Source organism: Sciurus carolinensis (assembly GCF_902686445.1).
Source record: "Sciurus carolinensis chromosome 19 unlocalized genomic scaffold, mSciCar1.2 SUPER_34, whole genome shotgun sequence".
Taxonomy (NCBI): Eukaryota; Metazoa; Chordata; class Mammalia; order Rodentia; family Sciuridae; genus Sciurus; species Sciurus carolinensis.
Window position 1 is genome coordinate 4,275,431 of NW_025920112.1, and position 23,803 is coordinate 4,299,233.

The 23,803-nt window shown below is 50.3% G+C and overlaps 2 protein-coding genes across 4 annotated transcripts; one reads left to right on the forward strand and one right to left on the reverse strand.

The window, feature by feature from the left end:
• The first annotated feature begins 10,627 nt into the window (after positions 1 to 10,627).
• On the forward strand, positions 10,628 to 14,355 carry LOC124973404 (olfactory receptor 2L13-like). 2 transcript variants are annotated; one of them, XM_047537344.1, is made up of 2 exons: positions 10,628 to 10,834; positions 13,179 to 14,355. In XM_047537344.1, exons 1-2 carry the CDS (start codon positions 10,804 to 10,806, stop codon positions 14,162 to 14,164), a joined length of 1,017 nt encoding a protein of 338 aa, XP_047393300.1. In that variant the 5' UTR covers positions 10,628 to 10,803; the 3' UTR covers positions 14,165 to 14,355. The 2 variants fall into 2 exon arrangements, with proteins under 2 accessions (XP_047393300.1, XP_047393301.1); XM_047537345.1 differs by having other exon boundaries at positions 13,341 to 14,355.
• Positions 14,356 to 16,837: 2,482 nt separating this feature from the next.
• On the reverse strand, positions 16,838 to 23,166 carry LOC124973403 (olfactory receptor 2W3-like). 2 transcript variants are annotated; one of them, XM_047537343.1, is made up of 5 exons: positions 22,214 to 23,166; positions 21,036 to 21,283; positions 20,285 to 20,534; positions 19,832 to 19,937; positions 16,839 to 18,827 (listed from the first exon to the last, which is right to left on the reverse strand). In XM_047537343.1, exon 5 carries the CDS (start codon positions 18,815 to 18,817, stop codon positions 17,873 to 17,875), a length of 945 nt encoding a protein of 314 aa, XP_047393299.1. In that variant the 5' UTR covers positions 18,818 to 18,827; positions 19,832 to 19,937; positions 20,285 to 20,534; positions 21,036 to 21,283; positions 22,214 to 23,166; the 3' UTR covers positions 16,839 to 17,872. The 2 variants fall into 2 exon arrangements, with proteins under 2 accessions (XP_047393298.1, XP_047393299.1); XM_047537342.1 differs by having other exon boundaries at positions 16,838 to 19,937.
• Between the last annotated feature and the right edge of the window lie 637 nt (positions 23,167 to 23,803).

The window sequence follows — 23,803 nt, forward strand, 5'->3', positions numbered from 1 at the left end:
AGGCCACTCTGTGCCCCAGCCCTGGTCCTGTCATACTGGGAGACTGTCCCCACTGAGCTGACTGAACTCTACACAGCAGCAGCTACACATCAGGTGCATGTCTGGAGGTCCTTTCTGCAGATGCCGCTTGATACCTGGATAATGGGCACAGCCCAGACGGAGGCAGAACCCAGACGGTGAACTGGCAGGCACAGAGTGCAGTGCAGGCTGGGTAAGCCTCCACATCACCACCCACCTGGGGAGTGGCAGAGCAGCTCACGGTCCTCTTCCCAGCCTGATCAGGAGGACTCTGGGTCCATTGGTGGGACAGACAGTGCCTGAGAGCTCCCTGGGCACAGGCCTGCCATTGAACAAGACGGTGGTCTGGAAAGATCTCTTCTTCCAGACAAGTGGCCTAGATTGTCTTCACTTTATAAGATGCTCAATTCAAAAATCCTTGCAGTGCAGATTTAGCTAATCTCTTCCAAAGACTTCCAGAATTTTCTGTAGCAATGGAATATTCAAGATATGGGAGATGGGTCTGCAGACCTGCAGAAGGATTGCCTGCCACCTCACTTGGAGGTGGTTAGAAAGTCGCAGCATTTTCTTCCTTGAATTGCTTTCATTAAAATCACACTCTTTGTAGATCATGTATATTAAAAAGATATAAAAGCAGAAAGACATATCTAAGAAATCAAGCTATTTCATAGGACCTCCTGAAACAGAGATCCTAAGCCTGGAAAATCTCTGAGTTGAACACTTTTTAGTAGCATTTCTCACACTGCGACTTTATAAGATCATTACTTTGTGGCTCCAGAGAGTAAGGTTTGCATCACAGCTTTAAAACATTCAGTGCAAAATGGAATTCAAACAAAAAATTGTGATTTTCTGAGCCAGTGAAAGACTCTGGTGCCTCAACCTCAATGGGCTGACTGCCTGGTGAAGGCTGAGCTGGGCTCCATCTCCTGCCCTCCTAGGAAAACTCGGTTTCTAGTCCAGACTTAAACACCCAGTGCACACAGAAGGTGACACTTCATTAGCACTTCTGTCTGCATTCCAAAATATATGGTCCACTTCACTTCAAAATAAATGAAGAAAATACACTTTTTCAAAGGAAAAACACTATTCAACTGGCAACTTTTAAAAGATCCTTATTCTGTGGCACACTTAAGATACATGCTCATAGAGAGACTCTGTGATTATCCAAATGATGTATGATCATTGCAAAGCTCATAATTATGATATGCAAGGGATCACACAACACAGGATCTGGTCTGCGTCACATACTACAACATGTATACCTAGGAAGACTCACAGGAGACTGCAGGGATCACTCACAGTGGGAGACTCGGGGTCTAAAGGGCTCAGGGCAGCAGCAGGTGGTCACAGCTGACTGCCTGTGTCCAGGCTCACAGGGAACAGCACTGTGCTCACCCAGTCCTGCTGGCTTGCCACAGAATCTATTCCGTGCAGGAACTTGAGTGTGCGGTTGAATCTCCAGTCAGCCTCCTACCTCATTCCAAGAGAGGACAGATGGCATCTTTGCTCAGGAGCAGGACCCAGAATGTGCCGTGGTTCCGGAGGCAGGTTGAGGTGGCTGCGGTGAGCGGGGCCTGCGTGCTCCACAGCTGACTGAGCCTCTCACCTCACGCCCCTGAGCTAGCTGTACTTCCGTAGCTTCAAACAGCCTTTCTCGGATTTTTGTAAAGCATTTTTACTGGGGCCGACAGAAAGAAAACTCTGCCCTCAGACATTACCCAGTGAGCTTCACAGGTAAATAAAAACTGAGGACATTTCTGTAAGGTCGAAGGACAAAACTAAGTTTTATGACGCCTGTGGAACATTCGGGGTGTGGTACTGTCCTTAAGAAAAACAATCAAGATATGTCTTGGGAGGAGCTGGTGCTGCCAGGGTGCCCAGGGTGGAGCTCTGTCCTCATCAGTCTCTGGCTTTAGATGTGACACTTCAGCAGTGCAGACCGTTTGTTCTTGTGCCTCCCCAGTGACTCTGTGTGGGCAGAGGATTCAAGGGTGACCACACACCAACGAACGCAGCCACTTAGGAGGGTCATGAGAACATGACCTTGAAACCCTGGCCGTGATGGGGAGCAGGGGACCCCTCTGCAACTCTGGGTCTCAGAGGGAGCCGGGTGTGGGTGCCGGAGCCGGCAGATGGCTGTCCTGTAGTGGAGAGTCCTCCGCCCTGCCCCTGCCCGGTGTCTGGGGACAGCACTAGCCCTGGGCTGGTAGGGACAGCCCAGATGACTCACATCCTGGCAGGAAAGCTGCTCACAGCAGGTGGCTGTCGATGGCTCAGCACGGCCGCCCTTTCTGATGTTCCCACTAGTAGACCACAGGTAACCCAGGTGGGCGCAGGGCAGGAGGCCTTGCTCTGCATCCCCGTGTGGTCCTATGCTTGGTACTTATGCCTGTCCAGGTGTGACCCAGCTCCTGTGAAGATGCAAACCCATCCGAGACCCACCCACTCCCGCCCGCCCTCCGCCTGGTGGGTGTCACCGCCCGTCTTCTCCCAGATGGACGCGGCCCTGGCAGTGGCTCATTCTCCCTCTCCTGGCACCGGCCCATTTCCCTCCCCTGGGCAGCGCTCTGGGCCCACACACAGGGACCCATCCAAGGAGAGACCTGGCAGAGAGCCCCAGGTGTCTTCCATATTCACCTTCCAAACTGTTACATTTGATCAAGTTTCATAAAGAAGCTGCACCAAGTTAGGGACGGGATTCCACTCAGCAGAACCACAGGGCTTCCCTTCAGGACAATGAGAGGATCGAGTGGCTCTGTGACTTAAAGTCCAGGACAACGTGAGGAGTCGTGTTGCATCACAGGGAATTCAAAAGCTAACACTGTGGCAGGATCACAGGTGTGAACCAGGAGGGAGTCCAGCCTCGGCTCCAGACCTGCTCAGCCTCACCCTTGGCCTCCATTCGGTTCTGCCTCATCCTGGCTCCACTCCTGCAGAACACCCGCTCCTGCTGCCTGAGCTCCAGGCAGGAGGTGAAGCCCTAAATACAGTGTCCTTGCAGTCCCTCCCTCAGAGGACCCTGAGGGTGGTCAGGGAAGGTGCCTGCTCATGGCACAGAGCACCTCCACAGAGTCCGTGGGTGGACTGTGTCCAGGTGAAGGACCCAACCCTGCCAAGGCCGGCAGGTGGGAAGGGGAGTGAGGCCAGGTCGAGGGGTCCTGGGAAGAGTGTGGAAGGGGACAACACTCAGCAGAGACCCAACACGACTGGAATTTAGAGCAGGGCGGGATGTGAGGGTGTCCGGGGTGCACTCCACTTTTGGCCATGGCCAACCTTCCACGTGAATAGTGCCCATGTCTTTAGAGGAGAACTGAGTCGCACCAGGATGAGCTGAGAGTTTCCAGAGCCCAGCTGCACACGGCAGCCAGCCCAGCACTGCACCAGCACCAGGCTGACCAGGGGCTCCCTGCTCGTGACTCCAGGACTCAGTGCCCAGCACAACCCGCTCCACACAAGGTCCATCGCCTCCATCCACATCCCGCAGTCCACGTGCAGATGTCCTGAGCGCATGCCATCTCCCTTGTAAAAGACTTGCATCGTCACGTTGCCACAAGGACTCTGACCCCTGAGACGAGTACCAGCTTGCTGTGGCCTTGGTCCTCTCTGCAGAGTTAGCCAAGGTGTGAAGGCCCTGGGAAGAGCGGGGTTCATTTCCTCTAACATGGGCTTAAGACAGGGAAAGAATGTGGTCACGTGGACAAAGGACAGCCATGCAGGACACGCACAGCTCAGGTCAGGGGTGGCATACGCAAGTAGCAAAGGGGACAGTGTCCTCGACCTGAAGCTCTGATCCCCAGCTGCCAGACCAGCGCTGCTTCCTAGAACCCTCAGCATGGCAGGGACACATCTCCTCCCTGTGCAAACTCGCATCCTCACTGAAACTAGGTCCTCTCCACACCAAATCTCATGCTTCCCCAGGTTCTCTGCCTCCAGAAAAGCAGGAGGAATGTGCAAGGGCAGTCATCGAAACCCTCTGATTCCCCAAGAGCTGGGCGCTGGGGAACAAAACAACTCTGCTTTTCTGTTTCCTCCCACACTTTATTTAGAGGAACCAGAAAACTTACACGATCCACAACATTAGATCACCAGGAGCAACATTGCTGTGACTTTTTCATTTCTTAATATTTCACTGGTGCATGTTGGATTCTCATCATTGTGAGGCTTAAGTTGAAATTTTTATAAATATATGGAATACAATTTGCTCCATTTCAGACCCCATACGTCTTCTCTCCCTCCTTCCTGCCTGCTGTCTCCTTTCACCTACTCTGCTGGTCTTCCTCCTATTTATTTGTTCATTTATGGAGCTCCACAGATACACATAAAGCTGTTGTTCATGGAGAGATGATCACATATCCACACCCCACAATTTGGTCAGTTTCACTCTCCGGTTCCTCCCTCTTCCCATTCCCTCTTCCCTGACCTCCATCCCTTTGTCTCCCACTGATTGCTGCTCTCTTTTCTTGGAATCCCCTTCTTGATTTTTCTTACTTTGCTGTACCTTCACAGATGGAGGAAACATTCACTCTCAAGTGTCAGAGTCTGGCTTATTCCACCTCACATGAGAGTCTGCAGTTCCACCCACTTACCAGCAGGTAACACAATTTCACTCTTCTTTATGGCTGAGTGAAGCCACATTTTCTCCCTGCATTTGCTGGTTGGTGGCACCTGTGCAGCTTGCAGAACTTGACTGCTGTGCATTGTGCTGCTCTGAGCATTGGTGTGCATGTGTCCCTGCAGCATGCTGGTTTGGGTTGCTGTGGGTGAATACCAGGAGTGGGACACCTGGGTGACATGGGGTTCCATCCTAGTCCTTAGAGGAAGCTCCATCCTGCTTCCAGAAGTGGTTGTACTAATTTATAGTTCAACCAAAAATAATATGAATTGACTTTTTCCCCATTGTCACCAACAGTCATTATTGTTCATAGTTCTGGTGATTTCTATGTAGTCTTGATTTGTGTTTCTCTGATTACTAGGGAATTCTCCTGGTGGAGTTTCTTGGGTCTTCTAAGTAGAGGAAGAGTCCTCAGCAAACAGAGACTCATTCACTTCTTCCTTTCCTACTGTGTCTCTTTAATTTCCTCCTCTTGTTCAGCTAGAGTTCCAGGAACCACCTTGAAAACAAGGGGCAATAGTGGATATTGGTGTCTTGTTCCTGAGTTTAGTGGACATGCTTTCGTTTTCTTTTTCCCCATTCAGCAGGTTGCTGACTCTGAGCTTGTCATACATAGACCTTAAGGTGTTGCAGCAGGTTCCTTCTATGCCTAGTTCCTCTGGTGTTTCTAACATTTTGGGGTGTTGGATTTTTTGCACCACTTTACCTGCAACTATTTAGATGACCATGTGCTTCCTGTCCCTCCTTCTATTGATATGAAGTATTAAATTTATTGATTTGTGTATATTGAGCCAAACTTGCACTGGTGACATGAAACCCACTTGGTCATGGTGCAATATCTTCTTAATGTGTTTCTGAAGGCTGTCTATTGATTTTTTTAAGGATTTTTATATCCGTGTTCGCCTGGGATATCAATCTGTACTTTTCTTTCCTTGATGTATCTGGTCTTCTTTGGATAAGACTTCACAGAAACAGTTTGGCAGTCTTCCTTCTTTTTGTATCTCATGGAATAATTTGAGAAAGATTGGTGCTGAATCTTCTTTAAAGGTCTGGTAGAACATGGCCAAGGAACCTCTGGACCAGGGCAATTTTTTCTTGGAATGCTTTTAATTGCAGTTTCCTTCCCATTGCTCCATATTTGCTTGTTTACATTTTCCATATCATCAGCAATCAATTTGGGTTGGTGATATGTGACTAGAAATTCATCAATTACTTTGAGAATTTATAGTTTATGGGGTAAACATGTTTGAAATTGTTTCTACTGATCCTCTGCATTTCAGTACTCTCTGGGGTAGTAACACCTTTGCAGGTCTAACTTGGGTTATTTGTGTCCTGCATGTGTCTTTTAGTTAGTTTGTCTAAGTTAGTTTGTCATGTTTAGCTCTCAAAGACCCATCTCTGTTGCATTCATCCTTTTTATTTTTTTGTATTCTTTATTTCCTAAATTATACTTATCATCTGAAATATTTCCTGTCTTCCACAGATTTTGGAATTAGTTTATTCTTTCTCTCTGGGGTTCTGATGTGTAATATTGGATTACTCATCTATGAGTTTTCTTTCTTTCTTCCTTTCCTTCTTTCTTTCTTTCTTTCTTTCTTTCTTAATAGCACTGAATGCTTTTGACTTTCCTCATATGGCATTCATACTGTCCCAGAGACTTTGATATGTTCTGTGTTCTAATTTTTCTGAAATTTTTTCCACTATGATCCATTCATAATTTAAGGGTATTTTTCAACCTCCATTTCTTTATGGTTCCTATAATTTTTCATGGTGTTGATTATACTTTTATTCCTTTATGACTGGCCCAGAAATATTTTTGATTTTTGTTTATTTCTAATATTTTCATTGCGTCTCACAGATGAACATTCCTTAGGGTTCCTGCATCTTGTTCATCCTTAGGTCTCTAACTTACAAAATAAGAGGATTTTCGTTAACACCATCAACTATCTCACAGAGCTCTCCTTCCTGTTCTGAAATAGCTGGTTCCTCCCTCCTGAGACTACCTCTGGGCAGCAGGCCAGAGCTGCAGAGCTGACCACATGAGAAGATTTGCTCTAAGCTTGAGAGGAGTTCATCTCTGCGTCAGCAAAGTCAGGTGAAAGGACCAGGCTCTGTCCCTGTGGGCTTGGACATTGGGGATCAATTAGAGGGAAGGGAGGACACCTAGGGCCTGCTGGAGGAAGGACCTGCACACCAGGTGCCGCAGCTCCTCCCTCTGTCCCCCTGTGTGGAACTGAGTAAGTGTGACATGTGTTGCTCTGTTTTGGTGGAACAAGGGAACAGCAAAGGAAGACGTGTGAGCAGACAACATCATAATAACGCAGGGAAGCATTGCATGAGGAAGAAGACCTTTGTGGTCTCAGCATGAGGTCGATGGCTAGAGCAGGTACCCTGAGCAGAGTGTGTTCTGAGGACTCCTTCCTGGTGCCTCTGGCGTCTCCCACCAGGAGAGCTGGGTGAGATCAGACCTGCTGCTCAGTGGCGGGACCTTGTAACCTAGCATGGCAGGGAGCAATCTCCATGTGCAACAGTTCGAAGAAGTCAGTAAACTTTCAGTAGGGAATCTTGAAGTTACACAACATTTCTCTCAAAATACAAACTCGAGAACTTCAGACAAGGTGAGTCAAGAAGATATTAATGAACTGAGTTGCTTTGGGATAGATTTACATGAGAGGAATATTTGGCGATGAGGTTTCCTATCATAAGGACACAGTTGCTGCTGCACAAAGAAAACAGGGGTTTAATAATGACCTGGAAAATCTAAGGGTGAACGTACATGTAGCATGAGGCCGTGTGAGCCTGTTAAAATTACTCAGTGTGCTGCTCTCAAGGGGCTGGACCTTAGCTGAGACAACAACCTCCTCTGTTTTGGGGTCTTCTCTGTGTTCAGCACGTGGACGGAGGAGAGGAGATGACCGCACACCAGCACCCTCTGTATTGAGCTCACAGAGCTCACTCACTCCTGTCCCCTAAATTCTGTCCTCAGAACCTCCTAGGAAAATGTGGGGAAGGAGTTAGCTGAGGCTCAGACACGTTGCTGGTTGTCTTAGGCTGGAGGTCTGTAATATTTTAAAACTGTGCACTGTTGCAGAGACATGTTTAAGCAGCTCTAAGATGGCGGCTGGTGTTGAGTCAAGAGGTGGCGCATAATTAGTGTTAACACGGCATGATCTACCTTTGCCTAATTAGTTAATGTCTCCTCTGAGCTAGTGGTCAACAGGTGTTCCTCATTCTTTCTTGATTGGTACTGTGTGGCTTGCTTCAATTGTGCTAGTCCTAAGTTGATTGGCTGCCTTAGGTATATAGGACATTCTCTTCATTGGGTGGGAGTCGCAGGTTGCAGGACGTAGGCTGCAGGCTGCAGGCTGCACGCCCCACGCCCCACCCCGCACCTCCAAGAAGCGACCCACCTTTAAGAAGCAGTAGACCTTTGATAAGCGTAGCCTCTCTGAAAGCATAGCACCTTTGAAATTAAGCAAAGCCTCTCTTCCTCTCAAAGCTTATCTTCCTTTAAGCAAAGCCTCTCGCTCTCCTCTCAAAGACTCTTTCTCTTATGTAAAGTCTCCCCTCTCCTAAGCAAAACCGTTCTTCCTCTATAAACTAGGGAAGATAGTAGAAGTAGCAAATTTCCAGTCCACCTCCGATAAATACTCAGGCGATTGTTGCCGCGAGCGGCGACATACTGCTTATAACATTTGCAAGGTAAACCCAAATCTAATACCAGTACACTCGAATGTTTCAGATTCTATCAAATAGGTTCTTTTGTTTTCTTTGTTTTTTTAATTCTATATTCTTGAGCAATAAACTGTGCAGGATGATCACCTGGCAGCCACAGGAACAGCCTTCACCAAGGTGTAATGCAACCAAGAATGTGGGGTTTTCAGTATTTCTGTTGCAAGAAATGACATTCCATACCTAATTTTTCAAAGTTGCTGGTAATCAATGCAAAGAAATCTTCATGTGTCACCCAAATGTGCTAGTTCCTAGGAGCTCAATTAATAAGTGAACAGGATCATAAAAGTACTCACTCGAGCCCATTTTCTGACAAAATGAAACTCTTCAATTTGGTTAAAAATGAATACTTATTGTAATACCATTTAACACACCTGTTCTAAGATACCCTGGTGTGCAAAGGGTGCAGCACAGAATCTAGTATAAACATCTGCCTCCCTCAAAAGACTGGGCAGCAGGAGTGACAAACTGAGAGCAGGCTCTGCAGACACCAGGGGTGCTGGCATCCGTCTTCCTCTAGATTAAACCTGGACTAGACACAGAACACAGGAAACCACCACAAGCAGCACCATGCCCCACAGGCCAGGGTCTCTGTGGAAAGATTGGGTTACAAAATGACCTGGTCACATTTTCTTAGTTTGGTCTTTATTGATGATTTAATTCTAAGGCTCACTCTTGGCTCAGTCAATCAGCAGATCTGCTGAGCCTCCTATGCAATAGCCCCTGAGTCAAGGGGCAGAGACAGAGGATTCAGTGGGTGCCCCTGTCCCTAAGCAGCACCAGCTCTGCTGATGTGCCCAGGCCTCAGGGCTCCCTAGCAGGCTTGGCTTCCTCTGCTAAACCCAGGGCAGCCCCACTGTCCTCACTGCCCACTACCCAGGCTCTGTGGGGCTCCTCCTCTCACCTCTGCTCAACCAGAGCCCCCTGTGGGAGCTCCAGGGTCCTGACCCATGCACACCCACTGTCTCTCACCTGGTCCAGAAAAAACTCCAGTCCTCTTTCCTCCCACACACCTGCCCTGGAGCCTGGAGCTTGCAGAGCACTCTGTCTCTGTGCTGTGCTGAGGACAGGCAGGCTCCTCCAGGGCTGGTCCTGCTGCTTGGTCTGTGCACAGTGTTCCAGAGCCTGAGGCTCCTAGGGCACCTCCTGGAGTGGTTCTCAGTGCCCTGCCCAGCTGTCCCTCTGTCCTTCCCCCTGCTCTCCTGTGCCTGCTCTTACTGATGTCCACACACCTCACAGCACATGTGTGAGCTGCTGCTCTGTGGTCTTGTCACCCACTAAACATGACTCCAGATTGTGGAACCTCGTGTGCTTTAACCACTAACTCAAGTCAACACCTGCAGCACTGTCACAAATCAGCAGCACTGAGCACGTTTTGAAGGTGTGACTGCCTCTCAGTGCTGGGGACTCTGTGGCCTCCTTCTCTGTGAGGGCAGCAGCTCTGTGTCTAGACCGTGCTGGGTGCACAGGGAGCCTGGGACCACGTCTCTCAGCAGGTGCAGGGATGCTGTGCCCTGCTGGCCTCCTGACCCTCCTGTCTCACTCTCAGTGACAGCCCTCGCATGTGTCCCCTCTGGTGGGACAAGCTGTCCTTCACAGGTTTATTCAAGTTCATCATAGGTGTGTGAAGCAACAAGAGCTCTTGGGTTACTGAGGTGAAGAGTGACCACAGACTCTTAGTTGCTCCTCTTTAATGCAAATGAACATCCTCCACAGGCTGAGGCATGAGGGCTCCTTCAGGTGGAAGAGCACCAGCCTCAAGTGGGAACTCTCACCAAGACTGGACCCGGGAGACGCAGACACACACTGCACACAGGGAACCTGCCTCCACCTGTGCATGTCGGGAGGATGAACAGAGTTAAAACCCACTTCCAGAGCTGACATGCTTAAGGGGAGAGGTGGTGAAGGGCTGGGGTGCAGAGGCGCCTTCCAGGAAAGGCCTCAGCTAGGAATCACCTGGGGGGAACTCGCTCTTCCTCATCTCACTTGGGCTTTCCTTCGCCTGCAGGACTGACATCTAGTTTTGTTTGGCTTCCGGACATGATTAAGTCTGGACGGGGCACGTGCTCAGCTGTGTGAGCTCCAGTCAGGAAGCCGCCTCTGCTCAGGTTCCTCCCAGGTGCACAGCTCAGCAGCCCTCAGCTCCTGCTGCACCTAGGAAGCTAAACTGCAGGACAGCCAGGGAGAAGCATCCTCCCAAGCCCAGGTGCCTGACCTGACTGAATCACGGAATCAGGTGATCTTTGAAGGACAGTAACACTTACACCAACCACTTGGGAAAATCATTCCCCAGTCTCTAAATGTGGCATGGTGGAATGATTAGGATGTGACGCCACAGTCTGATCCCAGGCATAACTGCATTTGAGAATGTTATCTTCACTTCCATGAATTCACCTAACATGGGAAATAAAAACCTTTGGCCTAAATTCACATTGAAATAAATGTGGTATTGGGAAGAAAACCTCGTTTCAGGTAAGTTATCTTCAAGTCTCACCTGTACACAGAGGAAAGTGTGTCTTTGTGTATTTCCACTCTCTACATCCAGGTCGTGTTTCTGTTACTGTTCTGGTTTCAGCTTGGTGCTGTGAAAAGAGTGAAAACACCATGTATCATAGTCTGCCGGCTGTATCATGTGTGATCTGCTCACAAGAAGAAAAGTAAAATGTATGTGGAAAGGGACACGTTTGTTAAGTTTGCAAGGTTTCCACAACTGGAAACCTCATTAGGAGACAATATGCAAAGAACAAGTTATGATTAGGGTGATGGTATGGACGTGCATACCTTTACCATTAAAGAACAGGGCTTCGCATGGCGACCCAGGTTTAGGAGCAGCAGAGAACTTCTGTTGAGAAGATGAGCAGACAGCTCCTGGGAGAAGACCCAGTACTCAGCTGCAGTAGTGCCTGTGGGGAGGGAAGAGCAGGAAGAAAAGAGGTGCAAAGACAAGGTCACTGAGCACAGAGCGTCAGGGTCACAGAAAACATAAGAGCCACACAGCGCAGGTCTGTGGTGAGCATGCAGTGTTTAGGTGAGGTGGTGGAAAAGCAGGGATCCTGGCCTTCGCGGGTGCGTGGTCCTGAGGAACGTTCCTGCCCTGCACTGCCTAGGAAGGACTCCTTCAGTATTTCATTTGTGTTTGTGGTACATGGTTGTAGACTTTGTGTTTCAAGTTGAGATGGTTACCTGAGAGAGCTGGGTCAGGAATATTAGACTCAGATATCAAAATCAATTGAACATTTTTTTTTCTTTTTTTTTTTTTTTTTTTCCGGTGCTGGGGATTGAACCCAGGGCCTTGTGCTTACAAGGCAAGCACTCTACCGACTGAGCTATCTCCCCAGCCCTCAATTGAATATTTTTGTTGACTGTTTGGATATCTTCTTTTGAGAAGTGTCTGTTGATTCATTTGCCCATTTATTAATTGAGCAATTTGACTTTTTGCTAATATATTTTGTGAGTTCTTTATTGATTCTAGATTCTATCTGTCAGAAGTGTACCTAACAAAGATTTTCTCCCATCCTCTAGGTTCTCTCTTCACGTTTCTTATTGTTTCCTTTGCTGTGCAGAAAGGTTTTAATTTGACAGCATGCCATTTATGATCTCTGGGCATTATTTCCTGAGCTTCAGAGGTCCTATTGAGAAACTTGTTGCCTCTGCCTCTCTGCTTTCTTCTAGATGTTGCAACTTTCTGGTTCGATACCTAGGTTTTTGATCCATTTGTGATTGAATTTTATGCAGTGTGAGGGATATCTTGTTTCATTTTACTACACATAGATAATCTGTTTTCCTATCACTGAATTTTTGAAAAAATTATCTTTCTCCAATATACGTTTTTGGCACCTTTGTCAGGGATCAGATGTCAATAGGTGCCTGGCTTTGTTTTGGTGTCTTCTCTTCTGTAACGTGAACCATTAGGAAAAGCAAATCAAAACTACACTGAGAAGTCACCTCATACCACTCCAGTGGCAGTCATCAGGAAAACCAACAGTAACAAATGCCATGGAAGACGTGGAGACAAGGGACCTCTCACACTGTCGGCATTATATATCAGTACACGACAGTGGAAGCTGTTTGGAGTCCCTCAGAAGACGGAGCATGGAACCCCTGCGGGTGACTCAGCTATGCCACGCCGCAGTGTTTATCCTGAGGAAAGAAGTCATCCTACTACACTGGCACATGCACACCCATGTTTATAGCCACACCGTTCACAATAGCCAAACTACGGAACCAGATAGGTGTCCCTCAAGGGATGACTGGATCAACAAACGTGGTACAAATACAAAATGTGGTTTTATTTAACTGTAAAGAATAAATACATGTCAACCGAAGGAAAATGGTTGAAATTGGAGTCCATTATATTAAGTGAAAGAAGCAAAACTCAAAATTGAAAAGTCATGTTTTCTCCCATATATGGAAGCTTGAGAGGGAAAAGGGAAGGAAAGGGAAAAGGGGATGAGAGTCTCATGAAAATCACAGGGAGATGAGCAGAGGAAAGAGACCAAGGGGTGAGAGGCAGAGAGGGAGGAGGGGAGAGTGAGGGAGTGCTGTCAGCTGCGTTGTCTTGCTGCATTGTGTGCATGTACAAATCGAGCAGCGAATGTGATCATTCTCTACAACTAGAATGCACCAAAGAAAGAGGAAAGAGGTAGAAGCATATTAGCTACTACGACACCTTTGTTGTCTGAAGCATCCAGATACTTGTATGAAAAATCCATTTAACAAAAGCTGTGGTGTTGTAGGATTAACAATTCAATCTAAACAAACACTAATAAACTTAACTTCTTTTATTCTTCTCTTGTTTTTTCGGATTATTACTTAGGTTTTGTTTCCATTTTTATTCCAAAAAAATCAAAGCAGTGCATTTTCATGGAGAAATGGAATGAAACATCCAATGGCTTTATTTTGTTGGGGTTGTTTCCTCAAACTCACACTGGCCTTCTTCTCTTGCTCCTCATCATGGTTGTGTTTGTCTTCGCCTCAGTGGGGAACTCAGGAATGACCGCCCTCATCCTCTTGGACCCCCGGCTCCACACCCCCATGTACTTTCTCCTCAGTCAGCTCTCCCTCATGGACCTGCTGTACATCTCCTCCACTGTGCCCAAGATGGCGTCCAACTTCCTCTCGGGACAGAAGAGCATCTCCTTCCTGGGCTGTGGTGTGCAAAGCTTCTTCTTCCTGACCATGGCTGGATCAGAAGGCTTAATCCTGGCCTCCATGGCCTATGACCGCTTCATGGCCATCTGCTACCCCCTCCACTACCCCATCCGCATGAGTAAAATGACATGTGTGAAGATGACCCTGGGGTCCTGGACACTGGGCTCCATCAACTCCCTGGCACACACTGTCTACATCCTACATCTTCCTTACTGCAGGTCCAGGGCCATCAATCATTTCTTCTGTGATGTTCCCGCCATGGTGCCTCTGGCCTGTGTGGACACCTGGGTCTACGAGTACATGGTGTTTGTGAGCACAAGCCTGTTTCTCCTCGTCCCTTTCCTTGGCATCACTGCCTCCTATGGACGGGTCCTCTTTGCTGTCTTCCACATGCGCTCAAAAGAGGGAAGGAGAAAGGCCTTCACCACGTGCTCCACACATTTGACAGTGGTGACTTTTTACTATATACCTTTTGTCTACACGTATCTCCGTCCCAGGAGTCTCCGCTCACCAGCAGAAGATAAGAGCCTGGCTGTCTTCTACACCATCCTCACCCCCATGCTCAACCCCATTGTCTACAGCCTGAGGAACAAGGAGGTGCTGAGAGCCATGGGAAGAGTGTGTGGGATGTTCTCCTCCAGGAAGACATGAGCACAGCTGAGCCTGCTCCTCTGTGTGACTTTTTCCATTATTAATAGAATGTTCTAAGCAGTCCTGACCCATGGAAGTGTAACTTGATCCACGTAGGTAATTACATTTCTAAAGATACATTTATCAGTAAAATTAATTTAATTAATAAAAGATCATTATAAACAAATATAATAATGCCTTCAATTGAAACTATTAAATTCATGTTAATATTTAAAATGTGGGTATTAATTACATTTTTATATTATTATCAGTTGTCATATACATTCTATGCTTATATCTTATTGTAATAATATTGATACTGATATTGATATGTTTTCACATCTACATACTGAACCTGAAACTAATATTATCTGCATAATTTGTTTTCCTTCTATTTTGTCAATCCTCTGTGTAATTGACATTGATAGCACCCAAGTCCCAGCTACTTGGAATATAAACCCTTCAAGTGTCCCACAAAAACATGGGGCCAGTGTCCACAAAATCAAGGGGCCTCCTGGAGACTCAAGTCCTTTCCCTCAGGGAAGGAGTGGATGTGGGACCCAGTCAGGGTAACACCCTGGAGATAAGCCACTGTTTCCTGTTCAGGTTGTTCCCTGCCAGGTGGCTTGGATCCACACTTAGCACAGAAGCTATCACAACCCAGTCACCCTGGAAACCAAGCGCCAGGACCCTCACAGAGAATCCCTGCTGAGGGCACCAGAGAGCAAAACTGAGAAAGGGGGCAGGAAATTGGGGCACATTCCGGGACACAGCGTCCTCAGCGAGCACCACACAGCCTCTGGAGGGGGTCCATGCAGCTCCTGTGCTGTCAGTCAAAGTCAGAAGGTAGACATGGGCGAGATTCTGGAAACTTCCTTGGAACCCCAATAAAACTGAGGGCAGCAGGGGCATGCTGTGCCTGTCCTCCTAGGAGAAGCCTCTCTCTCCCTGGAGACTATCCCTTTTCCCTCTCCATCTTGTCTAATAAAATCAAGCCTGCTACTCTGAGCACCACGTCTGAAACCTTTCTGACTTGATGCAAAAATCGGGGATTGAAGGGGGCTTCCCAGTGCCCCAGTTTCCCTGAGGGTCTCTGCTCTGAAACAGTTAATCAAGCAACTTGCAACCTGCCTGGTCCTGGCCAGCCTGGGGGGTCTCACTGAATTTCCACCTGCCCTCATGTGGTCTTGAGGACAGGCTGCCTGAAGGCCAGAGTCCCTCCTCGGGGGCTGGTGAAGCTGGACCTAAGATGCTGCAGAGTGACCACAGACCACCTCTGACGTCATCAGAATAACACGCCTGCATGTTCCTCCCGCTGCAGCCTGCTCTCCCCTCATTCCTTCTACCCTACATCAACCACGCCCCACTTCAAGGACGGGAAGTTCACCTGGGAGTCTATCTTCACACCCTCTTCTTGGCAAGAGTAAAAGTGTCCTTGGCTGCTCAAAGAGTGCTTGGGTGCTCGGTCATGTTCCTGGTTCCACATTCCAAGAGGGAAAAAGGACCCAGTCTTTGGGTCAAAAATTGTCAACACTTTGTTCTTTCCGGGTCATTTTTCTGGGAGCTGGAAGTGTGGACTCTCTCAACGGAAGATGAGGGGGGATGGAGTCCACTCAGAACACCAGTGAGCTCTTTCCAAAAAGAGGAGGGTCCCCAGGAGTCCAGGGAGCTCGGGCCCATTCCCAGGGACTCTCCCTGGACGGGCTCAGCACCAGCAGGACTCCTGGAGTTTGATTCTGGGAAGGGCCTCACAGGGAGCCTGACCTCCACTCTCAGCCTAGACCCATGTTAATCCTTTACACAGGGGGTGCATGTCCACACCTGGGCTCCCCTGAAGCCCGGCAGCCCCTCCAGGGAGCTCTGGCTCATTTCCAGGTGGCCCATCCTGGGCTGGTGCCTTGAGACTTGTGTGGAGGGGAGGAGAGGAGAGGAGAGGTGGGGACAGGCACAGGGTCGGAGCTCAGGGAGGCGCAGGGCTGGGAGACTGTGGTGGGAGAGCCCCGCCATCTTCTCACGCCTCCTGTCCCTGGTCTGGGACGCTGTCTTGGCTCTTCCCTAAAGGTGTGTGCCCTCAGGGCAAAGGTGACCTGCCCCTGGGCCCTCAGGAGGTGACCCGAGTCCCAGGAGTGAGCGTCCCTGGGGGAGGTGGGAAGTGCAGACCCTCGGCCCCCCAGGACCCCCGAATCAGTGTGCACCCCAGCTCTGAGGGGACTGTGTGCACAGTGCGTCCAGGAGCCCCGAACGGGAGCCAGTCTCAACGCTTGAGGGCTTTTTCGCTTTGAAGGTTTGCTGTGCAGTAGGAGCTGCGGGAACTGGCAGTCAGACAGGCCCTGGGTAAATCCCAGTTCTCTTCTCCTGAACACCCTGCAACCTTCAAATCTCAAGCACCAAACAAGCCCAGTGCAAAGGGTGCCAGTCACGCAGACTTCCCGTAAGCATGGAGTGAGGTGGACTGGGAGCACCAGGCGGGAGACTAGCAAACACCAGGTGTTGCTCACAGACAAAATTAAAACCCACTACAAAATCACGGTGCTTCACGAGTTAAATGACGAAAAAAATCAATGTCATAGGTGAAAATCTAGATGCAACCAGAATCTTAAAGCAGACTTCAGAGGCAATGCCCGAGACTAGGTAGGAAGGTGTTACAGACCCGGGGACTTCTGGGAAACCGAGGCACAGCAAAGACCCCATTCAAACCCTGATTCTTGTGCTCAATTCAGAAAGATTTCAGACACGTAGTTCAGAGTTACAGGCATGAGTTTATTGAGGGGATAGGGAAAGGGGAATGGGGACTCTGTCAAGGGAGAGAGTGGGTCCACTCAGAGGAGAGGGACAGGGTAACTCTCCTGCACTCCAGCTTTATTGGGGTCCCAGAGGAGTTTCCAGAAAGACCTGCCCAGGTCCACCTCTTGACTTTCAACCGACAGCAAGTGACATCACATTTTCAAGTCCCCACTGTCAGGGAAGTGCTATGTGGCCTTGGACCATGCTGACCACTCTAAGTGGATTCTTAACTATACTTTCTTAGAGGCTTTATGGTCAGGAGGAATTATTCTTATCTTTCAGAATCTGGTCTGGGAAAAGGGTCTGAAAAGTCACTCCTACCATCTGACCTGGGCTCCTCCAGTCCATGGTGCTTCCTCTGTGCATTTCCATAGGTAAAGGGGACTTTGCTGAGGACTGTGAGGCATCCTGCCCACGTAGGCCAGGCGGGTGGCGGGAAAACTGCTTTCTGGTGGGGGTCAGCACAGAGACCCGTGGTGTGTAAGTTTTATCCTCACGTTCCCCTTGTACTCGTCGACCTGCCCCCAACAAAGGGCAGGAAAAGAAAACGTGATTCCAGGTGGAATCTGGGAGGAGGAAACACCAAACCCCCCTGAACTCAGCGCTCAGGGCCATCCATGAAGAGCATGGTTCACCCAGAGCCCTGGTGGAGCCGGGTGGTTCCAGCTAAAGTGCTGAGACCGACTGTGAGCAGAAAGCAAGCGGCAGAGGCAGAGCTCAGCGGGGCTGCCTCAGGACCTGGGGCAGCTGGGGTCTGGTCTTCTGGTCCAGGTGACCCTGAGGACCCTGGGCTCTTCCCTCACACACACCACGCTGGCCTTGGGCAGGCGCAGGAAGGCAGCCCACAGGGTGCTGGGCGCTGCGGGCTGAGGCCAGATCTGCTGCACACCAAGGCAGCAGTGGCCCCGTGGAGCCACCCCGAGCTGGGTGACGCTCTCCCGGGCCTCAGACCTTACCCCCGCCTCTGGCTCCCAGCAGCAGCCTCCCGAGCGCCCCCTTCACCTCCTTGTTCCTGAGGGTGTAGATCAGGGGGTTGAGCAGCGGGGTGACCATGTTGTAGAAGAGCGTGAGGAACTTGCCCTGGTCCTGGGAGGAGTGCTTTCCGGGCTGCATGTACATGTAGATGATGTTCCCGTAGAAGAGCGAGACCACGGTGAGGTGGGAGCCACAGGTGTTGAAGACTCTGTGCCTTCCTGAGGACGACTGGATTCTGCACACAGCCCTGACGATGTGGCCGTAGGAGCCCAGGATGAAGATCAGGGGGCACAGCACGATGCCCACGGCCAGGACGAAGACAGCGCCTTCCATGGCCACTGTGCTGACGCAGGCCATGCGGATCAGGGCCGGCATCTCACACAGGAAGTGGTCCACCTTGTTGTGCCCACAGCGGGGTAATCGCAGGGTCAGTGGGGACATGACCAGGGAGTTGGCCACCCCGCAGCCCCAGGCCGCCGACACCAAGCCCAGGCAGAGCCTGGGACTCATGATCACCGTGTAGTGCAGGGGCTTGCAGACGGCCACGAACCTGTCGTAGGCCATGGCGGCCAGCAGCAGGCACTCCACCCCACCCAGGCCCAGGAACAGGAAGAGCTGCACCCCGCAGCCCGCGGAGCTGATGGTCTTGTCGCGGCCACTCAGGTTGTAGAGCAGCTGGGGAATGGAGCTGGAGGTGAAGCCGAGGTCCAGGAAGGACAGGTGGCTGAGGAAGAAGTACATGGGCGTGCGGAGCCGGGGGTCCAGCCGACACACCAGGATGATGGTGCTGTTGCCCACCAGGGTCAGCACGTAGGCCACCAGGATGACCACAAAGAGGACCTTCTCCAGGTGGGGGCGGTCAGAGAAACCCAGGAGGACGAAGCGGCCCTGGCTGCTGCTGTTGGTCCCGTCCATCTCTGTGCTCCTGAGCAGAGGTGTCCACACAGGAGGGACAGCAACTGAGGCTGGGACGTGGACTCCCAGCCAGGCCCGAGTGAGCCCAGTGTGCATGCACTTGCTCACCCACCCTAAGCAGATGTGGGGACTCTGCTAGGTCACCACTGTCACCCCAGCTTACAGACCAGGAAAGGAGGCACCAGGTGCTAGTGATGTCACAGGCAGAGAGCAGACTTGGTCCCAACCCAGCACCACCCCAACCACCCTGGTGCTGTTGTTCCAGTGAGCAAGACACCACCTCCAATCCAACCTGTGCTTCTTCCAGAGCACAACTCCCTACCCTGGTAAAACCTCAGAGGCACCAAAGGAGACCCCAGACAACCCCTGAGCATTTAGGAAATACCAAGTGCAGCTGATCCTTGAACACCAAGCTTCTAACTATGTGGGTACACTCACAAAAAAATCATTTTACTACATGTACTGGGAACTTGTTTGGAGATTTGCAAGCATTTGATAAAACTCAGACAAAACCTGTAACTATAAATACCAAAAAAAAGGAAGAAAAATTTAAGATGTCACGAGCACACAAAATACATGCAAGTAACCCTGCATCTTATCATCTAATAATATAAAATATGCACAAATCTTATGTAAAAATCTAAAATGTCTCAGCACTAATGCAAACGCAGATCCTAGAAGGCACCATTTGCAATGGAGAGAAATGGAAACCAAAGCAACACTACAGGAGGCATCACGGCTGCAGGAGAGGAGCACGGGGAGCCCAGGCTCTCCCCGACCTCAGCAACCCCTGCTGTGGAAGACACTGTCCTCCTCCTCATCTACTCAGGGGGACATGATTGTGGGCCCCTGGCACGTGGGCTGGAAGTTACCTGGGCAGCCTCTGCCCCCACCAGGAAACACAGGCCCCTGGGGAGCGCCAGCAGCCCTGCCTCCCCTGACCCTTTCCTCCCAGTGCAGAGGACTCAGCTGGAGGCCACCCAGACAAAAGGCACCCTGCACATAGAACCTCACCTGGAAGACGCAGAGACCTGCTGGGAGGGCACCCTGGTCCTCAGTCCTAGGGAGGCCCGCAAACTCTTCCCCTACCTTTCACATTACTCCCTTTCCAGGTGGGATTCTGAAAAAAAAAAAAAAAAATACACCCATGAAATCAAGGTGAGAGGAATACAGACGAGCCAGACTTATGACCACGTATTCACATTATCTTAGGGCAAACACCTCGCAATTTCCAGTCCCCAAGGAGAGCAATAGCATGCACTTCTGCTCCATTAGGTCATGGCTTAGACTCAGTCTGAGAGGACAACTTAAAGTCACTGCCACTTAAATCCTGTGACCAGCCCACCCCAGAGCTTGGACAGGGGCAAACGAAGACATTCTAACCCTTTAGCAGGCCCAGTGGGGTTGGTCAGGTTGAGCACTACTGAACCCAGAAACTGAAACCACATGTTTCTCCTGCATCTTCACCTGAAATTGCTTGGATCTGCAGGGACTTGTCAGAAGGCAGCCTCCTGTGTCGTCCTTGCCATCACACACGCTGTGCAGCTGGCCTCCATGTCCACCCGGAGCTGGGAATCCCGCTTCTCCTAGAATCCCTCTCCTAGAGGTTCAGGTCCTTGGTCGTCCAGGCAGGGAGGGAGCCGGTGCAGTGGGCAGAGCCAGCACTCAGGCTGTGGCACCTGCCAGCTCCCTGATGTCACCAGGCGGTGGAAATGAGCTGTAACAAGGACACAGTGCAGGATTCCTAGCCCTGCCAGGGAGCCAAACAGCATAGGAAGCCATGCATTTTAGCAAACTGGGTAAAAACCCCACTGCTGCCGTTTTGAGAATGGAGACCTGTGTCACAGCCGGGCCTCCATGCTCACTGCTGACGCAGTGGGTCACGAGTGCACACCTGAACTCCAAGGCCGCACTCGGAGGAAGGAGGCGTGCTCGGCACACTGACAGACAACGCGTGGGCCTCAGGACACACGCCTGCAGTGGAGGCCACTCTGTGCCCCAGCCCTGGTCCTGTCATACTGGGAGACTGTCCCCACTGAGCTGACTGAACTCTACACAGCAGCAGCTACACATCAGGTGCATGTCTGGAGGTCCTTTCTGCAGATGCCGCTTGATACCTGGATAATGGGCACAGCCCAGACGGAGGCAGAACCCAGACGGTGAACTGGCAGGCACGGAGTGCAGTGCAGGCTGGGTAAGCCTCCACATCACCACCCACCTGGGGAGTGGCAGAGCAGCTCACGGTCCTCTTCCCAGCCTGATCAGGAGGACTCTGGGTCCATTGGTGGGACAGACAGTGCCTGAGAGCTCCCTGGGCACAGGCCTGCCATTGAACAAGACGGTGGTCTGGAAAGATCTCTTCTTCCAGACAAGTGGACTAGATTGTCTTCACTTTATAAGATGCTCAATTCAAAAATCCTTGCAGTGCAGATTTAGCTAATCTCTTCCAAAGACTTCCAGAATTTTCTGTAGCAATGGAATATTCAAGATATGGGAGATGGGTCTGCAGACCTGCAGAAGGATTGCCTGCCACCTCACTTGGAGGTGGTTAGAAAGTCGCAGCATTTTCTTCCTTGAATTGCTTTCATTAAAATCACACTCTTTGTAGATCATGTATATTAAAAAGATATAAAAGCAGAAAGACATATCTAAGAAATCAAGCTATTTCATAGGACCTCCTGAAACAGAGATCCTAAGCCTGGAAAATCTCTGAGTTGAACACTTTTTAGTAGCATTTCTCACACTGCGACTTTATAAGATCATTACTTTGTGGCTCCAGAGAGTAAGGTTTGCATCACAGCTTTAAAACATTCAGTGCAAAATGGAATTCAAACAAAAAATTGTGATTTTCTGAGCCAGTGAAAGACTCTGGTGCCTCAACCTCAATGGGCTGACTGCCTGGTGAAGGCTGAGCTGGGCTCCATCTCCTGCCCTCCTAGGAAAACTCGGTTTCTAGTCCAGACTTAAACACCCAGTGCACACAGAAGGTGACACTTCATTAGCACTTCTGTCTGCATTCCAAAATATATGGTCCACTTCACTTCAAAATAAATGAAGAAAATACACTTTTTCAAAGGAAAAACACTATTCAACTGGCAACTTTTAAAAGATCCTTATTCTGTGGCACACTTAAGATACATGCTCATAGAGAGACTCTGTGATTATCCAAATGATGTATGATCATTGCAAAGCTCATAATTATGATATGCAAGGGATCACACAACACAGGATCTGGTCTGCGTCACATACTACAACATGTATACCTAGGAAGACTCACAGGAGACTGCAGGGATCACTCACAGTGGGAGACTCGGGGTCTAAAGGGCTCAGGGCAGCAGCAGGTGGTCATAGCTGACTGCCTGTGTCCAGGCTCACAGGGAACAGCACTGTGCTCACCCAGTCCTGCTGGCTTGCCACAGAATCTATTCCGTGCAGGAACTTGAGTGTGCGGTTGAATCTCCAGTCAGCCTCCTACCTCATTCCAAGAGAGGACAGATGGCATCTTTGCTCAGGAGCGAGACCCAGAATGTGCCGTGGTTCCGGAGGCAGGTTGAGGTGGCTGCGGTGAGCGGGGCCTGCGTGCTCCACAGCTGACTGAGCCTCTCACCTCACGCCCCTGAGCTAGCTGTACTTCCGTAGCTTCAAACAGCCTTTCTCGGATTTTTGTAAAGCATTTTTACTGGGGCCGACAGAAAGAAAACTCTGCCCTCAGACATTACCCAGTGAGCTTCACAGGTAAATAAAAACTGAGGACATTTCTGTAAGGTCGAAGGACAAAACTAAGTTTTATGACGCCTGTGGAACATTCGGGGTGTGGTACTGTCCTTAAGAAAAACAATCAAGATATGTCTTGGGAGGAGCTGGTGCTGCCAGGGTGCCCAGGGTGGAGCTCTGTCCTCATCAGTCTCTGGCTTTAGATGTGACACTTCAGCAGTGCAGACCGTTTGTTCTTGTGCCTCCCCAGTGACTCTGTGTGGGCAGAGGATTCAAGGGTGACCACACACCAACGAACGCAGCCACTTAGGAGGGTCATGAGAACATGACCTTGAAACCCTGGCCGTGATGGGGAGCAGGGGCCCCTCTGCAACTCTGGGTCTCAGAGGGAGCCGGGTGTGGGTGCCGGAGCCGGCAGATGGCTGTCCTCTAGTGGAGAGTCCTCCGCCCTGCCCCTGCCCGGTGTCTGGGGACAGCACTAGCCCTGGGCTGGTAGGGACAGCCCAGATGACTCACATCCTGGCAGGAAAGCTGCTCACAGCAGGTGGCTGTCGATGGCTCAGCACGGCCGCCCTTTCTGATGTTCCCACTAGTAGACCACAGGTAACCCAGGTGGGCGCAGGGCAGGAGGCCTTGCTCTGCATCCCCGTGTGGTCCTATGCTTGGTACTTATGCCTGTCCAGGTGTGACCCAGCTCCTGTGAAGATGCAAACCCATCCGAGACCCACCCACTCCCGCCCGCCCTCCGCCTGGTGGGTGTCACCGCCCGTCTTCTCCCAGATGGACGCGGCCCTGGCAGTGGCTCATTCTCCCTCTCCTGGCACCGGCCCATTTCCCTCCCCTGGGCAGCGCTCTGGGCCCACACACAGGGACCCATCCAAGGAGAGACCTGGCAGAGAGCCCCAGGTGTCTTCCATATTCACCTTCCAAATTGTTACATTTGATCAAGTTTCATAAAGAAGCTGCACCAAGTTAGGGACGGGATTCCACTCAGCAGAACCACAGGGCTTCCCTTAAGGCCACTGAGAGGAACGGGTGGCTCTGTGACTTAAAGTCCAGGACAACGTGAGGAGTCATGTTGCATCACAGGGAATTCAAAAGCTAACACTGTGGCAGGATCACGGTGTGAACCAGGAGGGAGTCCAGCCTCGGCTCCAGACCTGCTCAGCCTCACCCTTGGCCTCCATTCAGGTTCTGCCTCATCCTGGCTCAACTCCTGCAGAACACCCGCTCCTGCTGCCTGAGCTCCAGGCAGGAGGTGAAGCCCTAAAT